Source organism: Myxine glutinosa, chromosome 1 (assembly GCF_964187855.1).
Source record: "Myxine glutinosa chromosome 1, kmMyxGlut1.1, whole genome shotgun sequence".
Lineage (NCBI taxonomy): Eukaryota > Metazoa > Chordata > Myxini > Myxiniformes > Myxinidae > Myxine > Myxine glutinosa.
The window spans coordinates 407,505,039-407,523,103 of NC_136261.1; the positions used below are offsets into that span (position 1 = coordinate 407,505,039).

Sequence of the window (18,065 nt, forward strand, 5' to 3'; positions counted from 1 at the left end):
CCAAAATCGAATCAGTTCATCTTTACCTCATTATACATACCTGCACCAAGTTAATTTAAATCCCTTCAGCTGTTCACAAGTTATCACATTTTTACCTGACATGACCTCTGACCTCGGGACCCTAAAATCTAATCGATTCATCTTGACCTCATTATACATACCTGTACCAAGGTTGAATTATATCATTTTAGCCGTTAAGTTGTAGACCTATTACAAACTTTGAACTTTGACCTCTTGACCCCAAAATATAGTCAGTTTATCTTTACCTCATTATACATACCTGCACCAAGATTGACTAAGATCCCTTTAGCCATTCTCAAGTTATCTCGGTAACGAAAACCCATCACGGATGGACGGACAGACAACCTGAAAACATAAAATGGCTCCGGCGACTTCGTCAACGGAGGCATAAAAAAGTGCAAAACATTTAATTTCATCCCGATTGGTAATCGTACTGTATTTTAAAAGCCATGTATGTACAAATCGTCTATCTTTATAATGGGATTGAAAACAGATCCCAGTCCTCCAGGAAATAAAAACCGAATCCATCGGTATGCAAATAGCTCTCTTTACAAACGTCGATTAATGCTGCGCAGAATCAAAAACGTGAACCAAAGACGTTAAAACAGCAAGAGTGTGCTCGGATCAAAGCAAACAAACGAGCTAGTGTCTGCAAGCAACGAATTTCGGACGATTCGTTCAATAAATTAACAAGCAGGAAGGATCGTCAAAATATCTTTTCGAAGCGTTTCAGTTCGTGTTGCATTAGAATCACATCTTCCATTAAACGGTGTTGTCGACACCTGGATGCTCCGTTAAGGTGATTTTGCAATATACCTGCTATGGCTTGGAACGTCCCTTTGTAAGAAGGTTGATATCGGAAGCTGCCGCGTTACGTTATGAAGCAGCGTTACGAAGCAGCGTTACGAAGTTTATAACTCGGGAGATATGTACACTTTTGTTCCTGCCAGAAGAGGATGCCGAGTTTGGGTTCCTTGGTTGGATGGTATTATCGGAACATCGGCAGGGCATCCACGGCTGCGATGGCATCGAAAGAACGTGGCAGAGTGGTTAACTACATGATGCGGATTACAATCGTTGTGATTCCATACGTGGGACGCTCCTCCATCCCCCAGATTGCTTCCGCTGTGTGGATAATTATCAACGTGGAACGACGATCGAGTAAATGGTGACACGACAAACTTGCACAGACATTTAAAATATCGGACGAGCCTTCGGCTTTGTACAATGGGAGCCGCCTCACCGCTCTTCGGGCGCGCTCATTCGGCATCGCCGTTCATCAGAGGGACGTCGATCTTGGGCGTAGAAGGCAGGGACGGGGAGCTGTCGCCTGCTGCCTCGGACATAGCCGCCGGCGCCTGTCCCAGAGATTCCCAGCAGGGAGTGCCACTTCCATGTGCAGAGAGCGAAGCTGGCGGGGGCGAGGATGACGCGGAGGTTGGTACCGACCTCGGTTTCTCCTTAAAGTCCGTTACGATTACTGTCAAGCTTCCCACCGTCACCTCCAAGTGCTGCGCGCTCTTCCTGTCGACGTTCTTTAACCGAGGCCTGAAATCCCATGGGGGAGGTGACACCGTTAGTTAAGTTTTGATTCAGAATAATGGACTACTTTGCCGTACACAAGCATTACCTGTCTTACCTGACTTTCTTCCCATTCTTTTTGTTATGCAACAGCGTATCCTTGTCCTTCTCCGTTCTGTCCCTTTCTCCAACTTTCTCCTTTTTGTCCTTCTTGGCTGGAGGTGGTGTGGTGGAATACTGCTGAACTACTTGCTGTGCCACCAGCTGTGAATAGCGAGGTTTGCTTTGTGGTGAGGGGCGAGGTGGGGTAAGGGTTGAGAGAAAAAAAGCAAATCAAACAAGTACAGATACATTCAAAGTACACCGCCCCATGCCAAATAAATAAATATCCTCCAGCATGGCATTGCCAGGGCGCATTTGGCACCTGGCGATACCGCTGTGCAGCACATAGAAGACGGTATTGGTAGGGAGAGGTGTACAATAATTGATTGATAAATTGCGGAATTAAAATCAATAAGTAAGGCCGAAAAAAATATATTGCTGGTCTCTGGTCAGACCAAAGTTCCAGAATTGATGCGGCGATGCGGTTTTTTTAAATTTTAATTTTATTTTTTGAAAAGCATGGATTGCACATATAAAGGTGTTGTTTTTTGTGTCCTCATGCCTTGTGGTCCTCCTGATCTGCTGTGGCACCGTCCAAAGAGAAATTAAAGACAGCCAATGGGACTGGTAGGCCTTTTTGTAAATAATGAACACAAGCTTAAGTTATTTTAAAATGTATTTATTCTGAAAATCATTAAGTTCTTCAAGTATATTATAGACTGCCATTTCGTTCTCGAGACCGCCTCGCCGTACCGTCAAACATTCCAATGCGTCGATCGCGTCAACACTGCGCTTGTGCAAGTGGTCTAACAGGCCGATGGTCTCCCACGATCTCTTCTCCCAGTCCACCAGATTATCACAGACACTTACAACTTCATGACAGACGAGATAGGATCCAGGGCCCAGGCCTAACTAACGAGACCACCCACAGCTCTCTAGGCCTTCTGGTTGCTTCACACGAACCCGACAAAGAACGTCTTCGTATCAATAAATGACAATATCCAGCCGATTGGATTCATGACGGCACGGCACAACAAAACTACTCATATCTTTGGAACGGCTGGTTGGATTGGACAATCTAAACGTAGTTTTGTAGGGGAGAACCGTGCGCGAAAGTAGATTCCAATGGCGACCCTCACAGATCCGTATTTCCCGAGATAGCGTGCCGGCCCGGCAACAACAGGCGCGCGCTGTTGTAGGTACCGTTGGAAATTAAAAAATAAAAATAAAAATTGTTGACACGCAGGGTCAAAATCGATGTGAGTGCTGACCAGAGACCGGAAATATATTTTTCTCGGCCTAATAATCGTAAAACAATTTCTTAATCAATTGCATAATAGCATTCCTCAACCACCAGTGTTTCAGCCGAAGCTGTAACTTTTTGAGATTAATTTAAAAAGTCAATAATGGAAAACAATAATAATGAATTGATTAATCAATTAATAATAAATCGATTAATGGATGAATCAATAAATCAAAAATACTCTTTACCGCCAAATCATTTGGTCATTGTTGTGTCCAAATATCAGCTTCCAAGCTCAAAAGGTGCCTGAGATATTGCCCAGATTGGAAAAAAAAAAAAGTGATTAATAATTAAAACAAATAAATAGTAATCGTAAAATAATTAAATTATTAATCTAATAATAAAATAACAAAAAAAAAATTAATCTAATAATTAATCGATAAATCAAAAATAGCCTTTACAGCCAAATCACTAAATTTGTGATTTTGAGCAGCTTCTTAGCTCAAAAGGTTCCTGAGATATTGCCCAGAAGAGAAAGGAAATAAATAAGTACTTAATTAATCAATAATAATTAAGTAATTAATTGATTAATCAAAAAACAAAAATACAGTTTTTGACAAAGTACTTCCTCACTATTGTGCTGAAATTTCAGCTTCCTAGCTCAAAGGATGGCTGAGATATCGCCCGGACAAACAATATACCAGAGTGTAAACTGAGTACTCCCTTTCAGCGTGTGCCATTGCCGAGCCCCGAGCCCGGCAATGACGTTATGCAGCGCCTGGAGATGGCATAGGAAAGGAGCGGTGTATAACACATTCATAAATTGGTTGGTTAGTACCAATCAAAAGGTAGGGCGACCCGAACAACTGTCAATCAAACAAACCTGCTAAATGAGGTGGTGTAAAAGATGTTGCATCAACGGTGGTAAACTTATGGTTTTTTGTGGGGGTTTTCTACAACCTTTAAAATCTTTACAAAATCTTAAATGCAACATCTTAAAATGCAATCTGCAAATGCAATGCAAATGCAAATGCAATGCATCAATCAATGCAATCTTAAAATGCAACATCTTTTACACCACCTCATTTAGCAGGTTTGTTTGATCCCTGGTGTTGGCTTAGCGGTTAGGGTGCCGGCTTGGGGTCCGAGGATCCTGGGTCCGAATCCCGGTCAATCGCTGAATTAACGCCAGGGGGGTTGACTCAGCCTGTCATCCTTCCGAGGTCGGCAAATTTGAGTACCAGCTTGCTGGGATGAATGATCCCGGTGTGTACCCCGGTTTAGAATAGGTACACTGTATCCCTGCGCATCGTAAGAGGCGACCAAGGGTTGGCGTCAGGAAGGGCATCCGGCCATAAAAACATTGCCTCAAACAGGGAACCATGATTGTCATGGGGCCCGCAAGGCTAACCCCCGCTCAAGCGGGGAAAATGGCCTTAAAACGATCATCGATTCATTCATTCTTTAAAATCTTATTTCAAATAAATTATATACTTGAACACTGAAGAACACAAGTCGCCTTGTTGCCACTTTAATACCTTCCGTTTAGCAGTAATTGGACAAAATATGACATCGTCATAACCAATTAAATTCGCCGCTCGCCAACCATGTCCTTGTTTCTCAAGACTGCATGGGGTAAAGGTGTTTTGTGAACTCTAGTTGTTACTTTGAATTGAACCACAAACAACAAGGTTTCAACATCGGAAACAAATTTCAAGCACATGACAGGCCGAGTTACAAAACTGCTATGATGAAGTAATACAAGGAAGAATTGGATTTTTTAAAAAATATTTTCATTTTTTTTTATTTTTCGTTTTAATACAAGGAAGAAAAAGGAAGAAAAGCAATTTTCAGAATCATTGGAATCTCCCACGATGAAGCTAACTCCAAGGGCCTTTCACTCACTCACTGCAGCCAGGTTGGTGGTCTTTCTGTCTTCTACGGACTCCTCTCTGGCCTAGCTCCCCCAGCTGTCCCCCAAATATTCCTACAGGACGCACAAGATCTGCCAGCAACCCTCTTTGGTGAAACTGCCAAAATCAAGACTCTGTTCACCTTCACTCTTTCATTCCTCTTTTCTCCCACCTCTGGAACAAACTCCCTCACTCTTCAGTCCTACTCGTCCCTCCAGGTCTTTAAAACAGCTGTTCACCACCATCTCTTATCTTCCCCCATCCAAAACCTTCATCTTTTCTACCCCAGTTAATTCACCCCAGATCCACTTTTTTGAAATACCGACTTCTTTCCTTGGAAGTCCGAGCAGTGTCCATGTGTTTTATACCTCTCCCACCCCTCCCACCCACTTCCCATGCCTCCTTCCCCCAAGCCCTCTCCCTCCCACAGATCTCCCGATGTCCCTGCTCTCAAATGTTGTACTTGTGTGCTTCCCTCTCTCTCCCCATCTTGTCTCCCGCTCCCTTGATCATATGTTTTTTGTGTCAGTTTGTTTTTATGTGATTAATGTTAGCTCTTACACGAGCCTCGATCTTGTACACAAAAATATATACAGTCACGTGAAAAAGTAAGTACACCCCATGTAAAGTTTTGACTTTTTCAACATATTTCAACATACAGCTATTTGATCTTCATTTCAACAATATTGATAGATAAAGGTGATATAATATAACAAATACTAGCGGGGTCACCCGTGGGAATCCCACGGGCATGGATGTGTGTGACATTTCGACATATTGAGTTAGATGCTGCACATTCATTTTTACAAAATGGTTACTGGCAAGTCATCAGATCCAGAAATGGTGTGATGAACACAATTTATTTATTTCACATAATATGTGACCCCTCACTCCTCTCCACCTGACACTCTCCTGTCTCCACCTGACACTCTCCTGTCTCCACCTGACACTCTCCTCTCTCCACCTAGCACTCCTCTCCTCTCCAAACCCTCACATCCCTCTCCTTTCCAATCCCTCACCTCTCCAATCCCTCACACGCCTCTCCAATCGCGCCTCACACTCCTCTCCAATCGCGCCTCACACTCCTCTCCAATCGTGCCTCACACTCCTCTCCAATCGTGCCTCACACTCCCCTCCAATCACTCCTCTCCAATCGTGCCTCACACTCCTCTCCAATCGCGCCTCACACTCCTCTCCAATCGTGCCTCACACCCCTCTCCAATCGCGCCTCACACTCCTCTCCAATCGCGCCTCACTCGCCTCTCCAATCGGCTTTCCCCGTCTCGTTTCTCTCGTTTTTCTCCCGTCTCGTTCTTTTTCTTGCTCCAAATCGGCCCGTCGGAATCGGAAATCGGGCCGTCTCGCCCGTCGGAATCGGAAATCGGCCCGTCGGAATCGGAAATCGGCCCGTCTTGCTTTTGTGCTTGCGCGTAAAGAAATTGTGTTCATGACACCATTTCTGGTGTTGGGCTAGCGGCTAGGGTGCCGGCTTAGGATCCTAGGATCCTGGGTTCGAATCTCGGTCGATCGCCGAATTAATGCCAGGGGTGTTGACTCAGCCTGTCATCCTTCCGAGGTCGGCAAATTGAGTACCAGTTCACTGGTAATTCCCTGTTTGTCGTTGAAGGCGGCAAAAAGGGTTGGCGTCAGGAAGGGCATCCGGCCGTAAAACATTGCTTCAAAAAGGGGACCAAAAAACAACAACTACCACGGTCCCCCGAAAAGGCCGACCCCCGCTTTGCGGGGAAAATGGCCTCTAAACGGTGGTTTTTACACCATTTCTGGATCTGATGACTTGCCAGTAACCATTTTGTAAAAATGAATGTGCAGCATCTAACTCAATATGTCGAAATGTCACACACATCCATGCCCGTGGGATTCCTACGGGTGACCCCGCAAGTTTGCATTGACGTTCGTCGATGGACTCGTTCGCCCGTCTCATTCGTTTTCTTGCTGCATCCTGTTCAAGTCTGCGTTCTTCATCGATCGGCTCATTCATTTTGGAAATAGAAGTTTCCACGCAGCGCATGAATTGTCACGATCCTCAAGAGGAATTTGTCTCGTAATCATCAAATGATAAATGGCAAGTAAATTATATTGTGGAAAATTAAAGATTTCAAATAAACCTATTTAAAGTGTATTCGCACATGACTAATTTTAAAAAACGAAGAAATATCTCTCGGTAATTTCCTGAAACATATTTTACTTCCGGCTAATAATGTTGAATTAAATAAAAACGAAGAAATATATGTCGGCATCATTGTTGACGTTTTTGTGACGACTGTCATCAAATGAAAAAGTAATATATCTTAACGGAAAAGCAAAAGCGAATTTTTAATATATATCGACACGTTGCCATCGGTGTCATGTTGGGCGGTGTATGATACACCATTAAGCGATTTTTAAAAATATATCTCTGCATTTTCCCGCGTGTGTGGAATGTTCTCAATTATTGCTGACACCGAGTCCAAAACCATCGATAAAAATGAAATCATATGGTGAGTTAGATTGGAGATAAAGGCGTGAGAGAGACTCAATGGCCTTGAAGTTACACTTACAGGCCTTTGAGAATTAATTTTGTTCTATAAACGGCAACTTTCATTGGATTTCCTTCCCGTTTTTTTTCAACCGAGTCTAAAACTATGTTAGCGACTGTGAAAAATGAAATGATATATCGAATTTGATTTGAAATAAAACTGGGAGAGAGAGCAAGACACCACGGGCCTACAAAACAGGCCTCAAAGCTATGCGAGTTAATAAAATGGTGGATATTTGTTTATAATTAGATGAAGCCACTCCCAGAATGGGTGGAGCTATGGGTGGAGCTACTCTGCAAACCGAGTAAGCCACACCCCGGACAGACGCCCAACAGACAGACAGACAGACAGACAGAATCATCTACGGCTATTATAATATAGATCATGAAACATTTACATTTTGTAGTCCATTGTATAATTTAAATAAACATAAATGCAAATTTCGCATGTGGAAAAAGTAAGTACACCCCTACATTTATCATTACTTCAAATACCAAAAATTAGAATCAGGTGCACCAGCTCAGGTGCAAATGATTAGAACGTCGTTAGAGAGGATCTTGGAGGAATCTGTCTTATTTAAACCTCAGACATTTAGTTTGGTTTGCTCTTTGTTGTTGAAGAGTGCGGCATCACCATGCCTAGATCAAAAGAGCTCTCTGAGGCTTTCAGAAAGAAGGTTATAGATGCCTACGAGTCTGGGAAGGGATTAAAAAAGATCTCCAAACAATTTGAAATCAATCATTCAACTGTCCAGAAGATCATCTACAAGTGGAGAAGATTCCAAACAACTGCCAACTTGTTCAGGCCAGGCCGCCCCAGCAAGTTCAGCCCGAGAGCAGACCGCAAGATGCTGAAAGAAGTCTCGAAGAACCCCAGAATGTCATCACGGGACCTACAGGTAGCTCTTGCCACTGTTGATGTCAAAGTGCACGGGTCTACCATTAGAAAGAGGCTGCACAAATTTGATCTACATGGGAGGTGTGCCAGGAGGAAACCTTTGCTGTCCAGAAAGAACATCAGGGCAAGACTAAAGTTTGCCAATGAACACCGAGGCAAAGACCAGCACTTCTGGAACAATGTGCTCTGGACAGATGAGTCAAAGGTAGAGCTATTTGGCCACAGGACCAGAAGACATGTTTGGCGAAAACCAAAGACAGCATTTGACCACAAGAACCTGATACCAACTGTAAAGCATGGTGGTGGAAATATTATGGTTTGGGGCAGCTTTGCTGCATCAGGGCCTGGGCAGCTCACTATCATAGAATCCACTATGAATTCTTCATTGTACCAGAGGGTGCTTGAGGATAATGTGAGGCCATCTGTCGGAAAGTTGAAGCTCATCCGAAGGTGGACCTTGCAACATGACAATGACCCTAAACATACCAGTAAATCCACCATGGAATGGCTGAAAAGAAAGAAATGGAGGGTTCTGGAATGGCCAAGTCAAAGCCCGGATCGAAATCCCATCGAGATGTTGTGGGGGGATTTGAAACGAGCTGTGCATGCAAGAAACCCCTCAAACATCGCACAGCTGATCGAATTCTGCATGGAGGAGTGGGCAAAAATTTCTCCCGGTCGATGTCAGAGACTGGTAGACAGTTATAAGAAATGCCTACTTGAGGTTGTTTCTGCCAAAGGGGGAAATACCACCTATTACAGCCAAGGGTGTACTTACTTTTTCCACATGCGAAATTTCCATTTATGTTTATTTAAATTATACAATGGACGACGAAATGTAAATGTTTCATGATATTTGTTATATTATATCACCTTTATCTCTCAATATTGTTGAAATGAAGATCAAATAGCTGTATGTTGAAATATGTTGAAAAAGTCAAAACTTTACATGGGGTGTACTTACTTTTTCACACCAGTGTACATATATTTTATTTTTCCCTTTGCAAACGATCAACAAAAGGTGCAAGAATGTAAATTTTGAAATACCCAAATTAATAATTGATATCACCTGGAATTCAAGTCTGACCAACCGATTGGCAAAGGCCTAGTAGGTATGAACACCCGTTGCAGTACCCTAATTGAAAGCGTACCCCGTGTGGAGCGTACTCACCGGGTGGACGTCCCTTTGCGAACGTCACACATGCTGCACTTGAACGCTTCAGCTTTGTTCCGGTACGTGCAGACGCTGCAGTCCCAGAACCCATCCTCTGTGTGCTGGGGTTTTGTGGAACGTTTTGGTCTACTCGCCAACGCAAGAGCGGGATGGATTCACCAAGGGTGGGTGTGATGGAGTAAACGAGGGGAGAGAGAGAGGGGACTCATTTTAATATAACGTGCCAGTCTCATGCACAGGTCGTGGAGGAACTTGTGTAAAAATTGTACGCATTATAAGGACATGAGGCCTACCATTCGTGAATTGCAATGATGTTATTCAACCCTGGCCAAATCAACGTGGTGGAAGAAATTTTAAGCTGTTATCCCGAATAAACAGTGGGTTCGGATGGGAATACCAAACGGATCTTACAACATCCACACAATCCATAAGTGTAATAACCCTTGACAAACTGCATTACCTGCCTCCGAGCTGGAACGCTGTCCAGCCATGACTCGTTATCTACTGCAAGGTGGGACCAGTAGGCGCAAGGTACCCGCAAATCTCATCACTTCCTTTAGTTAAAAGGTGTGCAACACAGCCGTCGCCTCTCAAACCGGAAAACATGGTCGGCAATGTGATACGATGAGTGAAGAGCGAGCACTAGGACGTCGAGACGAGCCCATTTCGTCCCTCGCCTTTATTAATGTATGAACAGGAAGTAGGAATGGAGGTTTCTTTGGTTTCCTTCTAGTTCCTTCAGAGTGCAAATGAGTCCCTGGGAGATAAACCGGTACCTATCCCACATCCAGTGAAGATCTGTAGGGAGTGCAAGGAACGACCCTTTCAATGTCAGTAGGCCTCTTCTCATGGCATTTTCCAACAAAATATTTATGCAATGAGAGTTTAATGACATTATAAACAAGTTGCCTCAACTTTGAACTGGTATTTTTCTATTTAACCGCATCTCCTCTGATCAAGCTTTGTCATTCGGGTCTCAGCCAATGCTGGGTCGATCATTTTGGTTACAGCCAATGCTGGGTCTATCATTTGGGTTGCAGCCAATGCTGGGTTTATCATTTGGGTCGCAACCAACGCTGGGTCTATCATTTGGGTCTCAACCACTCAGGTTCTATCATTTGGGTAGCAACCCACACTGGGTTTATAACTTGGGTCTCAACCACTCAGGTTCTATCATTTGGGTAGCAACCCACGCTGGGTCTATCATTTGGGTCTCAACCACCCAGGTTCTACAATTTGGGTAGCAACCCATGCTGGATCTATCACTTGGGTAGCAACCAATGCTGGGTCTATCATTTGGGTCGCAACCAATGCTGAATCTATAATTTGGGTCGCAACCAATGCTGGGTCTATCATTTGGGTCGCAACCAACGCTGGGTCTATCATTTGGGTCGCAACCAATGCTGAATCTATCATTTTAGTAGCAACCCATGCTGGATCTATCATTTGGGTAGCAACCAATGCTGGGTCTATCATTTGGGTCGCAACCAATGCTGAATCTATCATTTGGGTCGCAACCCATGCTGGATCTATCATTTTGGTAGCAACCAATGCTGGGTCTATCATTTGGGTCTCAACCACCCAGGTTCTACAATTTGGGTAGCAACCCATGCTGGATCTATCACTTGGGTAGCAACCAATGCTGGGTCTATCATTTGGGTCGCAACCAATGCTGAATCTATCATTTGGGTCGCAACCCATGCTGGATCTATCATTTTGGTAGCAACCAATGCTGGGTCTATCATTTGGGTCGCAACCAATGCTGAATCTATCATTTTAGTAGCAACCCATGCTGGATCTATCATTTGGGTAGCAACCAATGCTGGGTCTATCATTTGGGTCGCAACCAACGCTGGGTCTATCATTTGGGTCACAACCAATGCTGGATTTATCATTTGGGTCACAACCACCCTGGCTAGAACTGTCATTTGGGTCTGCTTCTGCCAAGTCCCGGTCACAGAATGCGACTCCTGTATTTGCACAAGCAGGTACAGGGGCAGTCGTATGACTTGGAACCATTTATTTATTATTTACGCAAATAAAACAGTACAAATCCTTCATCACCTGACCTCTCCTACAATCATAATCAGATATACGGAAGAGGAGGATCTGACTCCTTTGGAGTCATCCTGTCTTTGATTTTGATTGGAACCGAATAGACTGCCAGTGCAAATCGAGTCTGTTCTTGAAAGTTTGTACAGAGGGAGCAATGCTGACACATTCAGGAAGGCTGGTCCAGTCGTAAATGGCTCTCCAACAAAAGAACGAGCTCCTGACATTTGGTATGCTTCTGTGATTGAGGTCTGCTTCGTTGTTTGATCGGATTAAAGCTGACCCATGGTGGCTTGGTATCCGGCTATGGTGAACAACTCGCTTCTCATGAGAACCAAATCGGAGTACTGAAAGTCATGACGTCCTGGTGCATTCGGTGTCATGAGTGTACCTGGTGTGTTCGGTGCCATGAGTGTACCTGGTGCGTTCGGTGTCATGAGTGTACCTGGTGGGTATGTTGACCTGCTGATCATAAAAATGTTGAATTGCCATCACAAACCATAGTTCTGGATACTCTGCTGTAGTTTGCTCTCCAGCACTTGCAGTTACTACCTGGGCATGCTGGGCATGGTTGAGGGAGGAAAGGAAGAGGCACACCTTGTATGCGCTGGATGGATGGGATAAAGGATGCAACCAAACTGTCTCTGCCAGACCTTTGGAAAGCAGTGCAGGACAGGAATGTTTGGAGAAATCTGATCATGAATGTCATAAGAAGTCAGACTGGGCTTGATAATTAATGCCTTCTGTAAACCACTTCATGTTCTTCAATTCTTTCTGAAAACAAAGTTTGAGTTTCTCTCATTGCTGGTTCGGCTTCCATAACCACATTTGGATTTATAATACAAATGACAAACCCTAACCCCCATTCCCACCCTCTTAGCCACCAACCACTACTCGAAACCCCTTAACTACCAACCTCGACTCCAAACCCCTTAACCACAAACCTCAACTCCAAACCCCGTAACCACCAACCTCTACTCCCAACCCCTTAACCACCAATCTCTACTCCAAACCCCATAACCACCAACCTCTACTCCAAACCCCTTAACCACCAATCTCTACTCCAAACCCCATAACCACCAACCTCTACTCCCAACCCCATAACCACCAACCCCTTAACCACCAACTGCTACTCCCAACCCCTTAACCACCAACCTCTACACCAAACCCCTTAACCACCAACCTTGACTCCAAACCCCATAACCACCAACCTCGACTCCCAACCACTTAACCACCAACCTCTACTCCAAACCCCATAACCACCAACCTCTACTCCCAACCCCTTAACCACACAACCTCCCCTCCCACCCCCTTAACCACGAACCTCTACTCCCAACCCCTTAACCACCAACCTCCCCTCCCACCCCCTTAACCACGAACCAATACTCCCAACCCCATAACCACCAACCTCGACTCCCAACCCCGTAACCACCAACCTCGACTCCCAACCCCGTAACCACCAACCTCTACTCCCAACCCCGCAACCACCAACCTCTACTCCCAACCCCGCAACCACCAACCTCTACGCCAAACCCCGTAACCACCAACCTCTACTCCAAACCCCGTAACCACCAACCTCCACGCCAAACCCCGTAACCACCGACCTCCACTCCAAACCCCTTAACCACCGACCTCCACTCCAAACCCCTTAACCACCAACCTCTACTCTCAAACCCCTTAACCACCAACCTCTACTCCCAACCCCTTAACCACCAACCTCTACTCCAAACCCCGTAACCACCAACCTCCACGCCAAACCCCGTAACCACCAACCTCCACTCTAAACCCCGCAACCACCGACCTCCACTCCAAACCGCTTAACCACCGACCTCCACTCCAAACCCCTTAACCACCGACCTCCACTCCAAACCCCTTAACCACCAACCTCTACTCCCAACCCCATAACCACCAACCTCTACTCCCACCCCTTAGCCACCAACCTCTACTCCAAACCTCTTAACCATGAACCTCTACTCCCAACCGCTGAACCACCAACCTCTACTCCAAACCCCTTAACCACTAACCCCCACTCCCACCCCTTAGCCACCAACCTCCACTCCAAACCCCTTAACCACCAACCTCTACTCCAAACCCCTTAACCACTAACCCCCACTCCCACCCCTTAGCCACCATCCTCCACTCCAAACCCCTTAACCACCAACCTCTACTCCAAACCCCTTAACCACCAACCTCTACTCCCAACCCCTTAACCACCAACCTCTACTCTCAAACCCCTTAACCACCAACCTCTACTCCCAACCCCTTAATCACCAACCTCTACTCCCACCCCCTTAACCACCAACCTCTACTCCAAACCCCTTAACCACCAACCTCTACTCCAAACCCCTTAACCACCAACCTCTACTCTCAAACCCCTTAACCACCAACCTCTACTCCCAACCCCTTAACCACCAACCTCTACTCTCAAACCCCTTAACCACCAACCTCTACTCCCAACCCCTTAACCACCAACCTCTACTCCCAACCCCTTAACCACCAACCTCTACTCCCAACCCCGTAACCACCAACCTCTACTCTCAAACCCCTTAACCACCAACCTCTACTCCAAACCCCTTAACCACCAACCTCTACTCCCACCCCCTTAACCACCAACCTCTACTCCCACCCCCTTAACCACCAACCTCTACTCCCAACCCCTTAACCACGAACCTCTACTCTCAAACCCCTTAACCACGAACCTCTACTCCCAACCGCTTAACCACGAACCTCTACTCCAAACCCCTTAACCACCAACCTCTACTCCCAACCCCTTAACCACCAACCTCTACTACCACCCCCTCAACCACCAACCTCTACTCCCACCCCCTTAACCACCAACCTCTACTCCAAACCCCTTAACCACCAACCTCTACTACCACCCCCTTAACCACCAACCTCTACTCCCACCCCCTTAACCACCAACCTCTACACCCACCCCCTTAACCACCAACCTCTACTCCCAACCCCTTAACCACCAACCTCTACTACCACCCCCTTAACCACCAACCTCTACTCCCACCCCCTTAACCACCAACCTCTACACCCACCCCCTTAACCACCAACCTCTACACCCACCCCCTTAACCACCAACCTCTACTCCCAACCCCTTAACCACCAACCTCTACTACCACCCCCTTAACCACCAACCTCTACTCCCACCCCCTTAACCACCAACCTCTACACCCACCCCCTTAACCACCAACCTCTACACCCACCCCCTTAACCACCAACCTCTACACCCACCCCCTTAACCACCAACCTCTACTCCCAACCCTTAACCACCAACCTCTACTCCCAACCCCGTAACCACCAACCTCTACTCTCAAACCCCTTAACCACCAACCTCTACTCCAAACCCCTTAACCACCAACCTCAACTCCCAACCCCTTAACCACCAACCTCTACTCCCAACCCCTTAACCACCAACCTCTAAATCTCCAACCTCTACTCCCAACCCCTTAACCACCAACCTCTACTCCAAACCCCTTAACCACCAACCTCTACTCTCAAACCCCTTAACCACCAACCTCTACTCTCAAACCCCTTAACCACCAACCTCTACTCCCAACCCCTTAACCACCAACCTCTACTCCCAACCCCTTAACCACCAACCTCTACTCCCAACCCCTTAACCACCAACCTCTACTCCCACCCCCTTAACCACCAACCTCTACTCCAAACCCCTTAACCACCAACCTCTACTCTCAAACCCCTTAACCACCAACCTCTACTCCCAACCCCTTAACCACCAACCTCTACTCCCAACCCCTTAACCACCAACCTCTACTACCACCCCCTTAACCACCAACCTCTACTCCCACCCCCTTAACCACCAACCTCTACACCCACCCCCTTAACCACCAACCTCTACACCCACCCCCTTAACCACCAAGCTCTACACCCACCCCCTTAACCACCAAACTCTACTCCCAACTCTTAACCACCAACCTCTACTCCCAACCCCGTAACCACCAACCTCTACTCTCAAACCCCTTCACCACCAACCTCTACTCCAAACCCCTTAACCACCAACCTCAACTCCCAACCCCTTAACCACCAACCTCTACTCCCAACCCCTTAACCACCAACCTCTACTCCCAACCCCTTAACCACCAACCTCTACTCCCACCCCCTTAACCACGAACCTCTACTCCAAACCCCTTAACCACCAACCTCTACTCTCAAACCCCTTAACCACCAACCTCTACTCCCAACCCCTTAACCACCAACCTCTACTCCCAACCCCTTAACCACCAACCTCTACTCTCAAACCCTTAACCACGAACCTCCATACATAACTTGGAGTTTACACTTGAGTTGTAGAGAAGAAGAAGCACTCCATTATTGTCTTCAGACGCACAGGCCTTTCATTCGCTACAAGACCATGTTGGACGGGTCACTTGTCCCACCCAGGACCCTCAAATGAGTCACTCTCACCAGTCACCTGGTCATCATTTTGCCGACCTGAGAAAGGTGACCGGCTGAGTCAACCCACCTGGCACTAATTAAACAGAAACCTCGGGGCTTGAACTCAGGACCCCCAAGATCTTAAGCCGAGCACCTGAACCGTTAAACCAACACCTGCCTTTGATTATTCCGTCTGATACAAAATCCACGAAGTGCAGCCTGGAGTTCCATCTTCATGTATGGATCAGATCCCTCCCGCGTACGTAATAAGTAGATGTCGCAGCCCAGCGCACGGATTGATTCCATATCGCTTTTCCATCAAACGCAGGTGTTTCCCTTCCCATCCCGTCCAAAAGCGTCGTTACGGACGAGGTGTGCGCAGGTCGATCCCCGCAGGCAGCGCCATGGCCGGACGATCCGCAGCCCCCAGGCCAGGGAAGGGGTCGCGCAAAGCACGCGCTTCATTTACATATCATGATGGTCGCTTCGGACGTGTCGCCGGACAAGATGTCCGTGCGCCGCTCTCGGATCGAAAACGCGGTTACCGTGGAGTTTCATGGAACCGATACCTAGCGAGTCGACGACGTACCTGGAGAGGACCCGCCGGTCTGACATGTCCGTGAAGCGCCTACGGCGGCGTCAGGCAGCAGCACGGGCCGCCGCCCCTCCCTCCCGTCGCTCTTGGACCAATGGGAAATCGGCTAGCCCGCCCACGTGCTTGCGCGCAGCCAATGGCGTTTCGGCACCAAGCAGCCCATGTTTCCATGCTTGGTGATCGTTCTGCCGAAGCGGAGACGTCTGCTGTGTTTCTGGCGATTACGCAGCAACTCGTTTCAGAAAGATACCTGGTTTTTATCGGTTTGTTTTCTGTGTATTTACACTCCCATTGGACGTCCCACGTGGTCTGCAGAAGAACCACACGGTGTGCCCAAAACTTTTAACCTCTGCGGTTTTTACTCAAAACGGTCTCCTTCACATCACACGTCACAAATTACATCGAGTGGTCCACAAAGTCTGTGTTTACACCGGCTGTCTACCAAACAACGTCTGTGTCGACACCAGCTGTCTACCAAACAACATCTGTGTCTACACCAGCTGTCTACCAAACAATGTCTGTGTTTACACCGGCTGTCCACCAAACAACGTCTGTGTCTACACCAGCTGTCTACCAAACAACGTCTGTGTCTACACCAGCTGTCTACCAAACAACGTATGTGTCGACACCAGCTATCTACCAAACAACGTCTGTGTCTACACCAGCTGTCTACCAAACAATGTCTGTGTTTACACCGGCTGTCCACCAAACAACGTCTGTGTCTACACCAGCTGTCTACCAAACAACGTCTGTGTCTACACCAGCTGTCTACCAAACAACGTATGTGTCGACACCAGCTATCTACCAAACAAAGTCTGTGTTTACACCGGCTGTCTACCAAACAACGTCTGTGTCGACACCAGCTGTCTACCAAACAACGTATGTGTCGACACCAGCTATCTACCAAACAAAGTCTGTGTTTACACCGGCTGTCTACCAAACAACGTCTGTGTCTACAACAGCTGTCTGGCAAACAACGTCGGTTTCTACAACAGCTGTCTAGCAAACAACGTCGGTGTCTACAACAGCTGTCTAGCAAACAACATCGGTTTCTACAACATCTGTCTCGCAAACAACGTCGGTGTCTACAACAGCTGTCGAGCAAACAACGTCAGTTTCTACAACAGCTGTCTAGCAAACAACGTCAGTTTCTACAACAGCTGTCTAGCAAACAACGCCGGTGTCTACAACAGCTGTCTACCAAACAACGTCTGTGTCTACACCGGCTGTCTACCAAAACAAGGTCTGTGTCTGCAGCGGCTGTCCACCAAACAACGTCTGTGTCTACACAGGCTGTCTACCAAACAACGTCTGTGTTTACACCGGCTGTCTACCAAACAACGTCTGTGTTTACACCGGCTGTCTACCAAACAATGTCTGTATCCACACCAGCTGTCCACCAAACAACGTCTGTGTTCACACCAGCTGTCCACCAAACAACATCTGTGTCCGCACCAGCTGTCTACCAAACAACGTCTGTGTCCACACCAGCTCTCCTCCAAACAATGTCTGTGTCTGTCCACACCGGCTGTCTACCAAACATCTGTGTCTGCCGAACCAGCTGTCTACGAAACAACGTCTGTATCTGTCTACAACAGCTGTC

At 46.7% G+C, this 18,065-nt stretch overlaps 1 protein-coding gene across 2 annotated transcripts; it reads right to left on the reverse strand.

The window, feature by feature from the left end:
* Positions 1-413: 413 nt before the first annotated feature.
* On the reverse strand, positions 414-16,576 carry LOC137417415 (YY1-associated factor 2). Of its 2 annotated transcripts, none has more exons than XM_068103327.2 (4): positions 16,457-16,576; positions 9,406-9,534; positions 1,661-1,825; positions 414-1,569 (listed from the first exon to the last, which is right to left on the reverse strand). In XM_068103327.2, exons 1-4 carry the CDS (start codon positions 16,480-16,482, stop codon positions 1,281-1,283), a joined length of 609 nt encoding a protein of 202 aa, XP_067959428.1. In that variant the 5' UTR covers positions 16,483-16,576; the 3' UTR covers positions 414-1,280. The 2 variants fall into 2 exon arrangements, with proteins under 2 accessions (XP_067959428.1, XP_067959421.1); XM_068103320.2 differs by having other exon boundaries at positions 16,046-16,530.
* Positions 16,577-18,065: the final 1,489 nt, after the last annotated feature.

Excerpts from the sequence above, each read along its gene's own strand:
- LOC137417415 (XM_068103320.2), bottom strand. The coding sequence starts at position 16,173 with ATGGAATCAATCCGTGCGCTGGGCTGCGACATCTACTTATTACGTACG. Across the intron at positions 1,826-9,405 it reads CGCAAAGGGACGTCCACCCG|CAAACCTCGCTATTCACAGC; the intron begins GTGAGTACGCTC and ends CTCACCACAAAG. Across the intron at positions 1,570-1,660 it reads AAGAATGGGAAGAAAGTCAG|GCCTCGGTTAAAGAACGTCG; the intron begins GTAAGACAGGTA and ends ATGGGATTTCAG.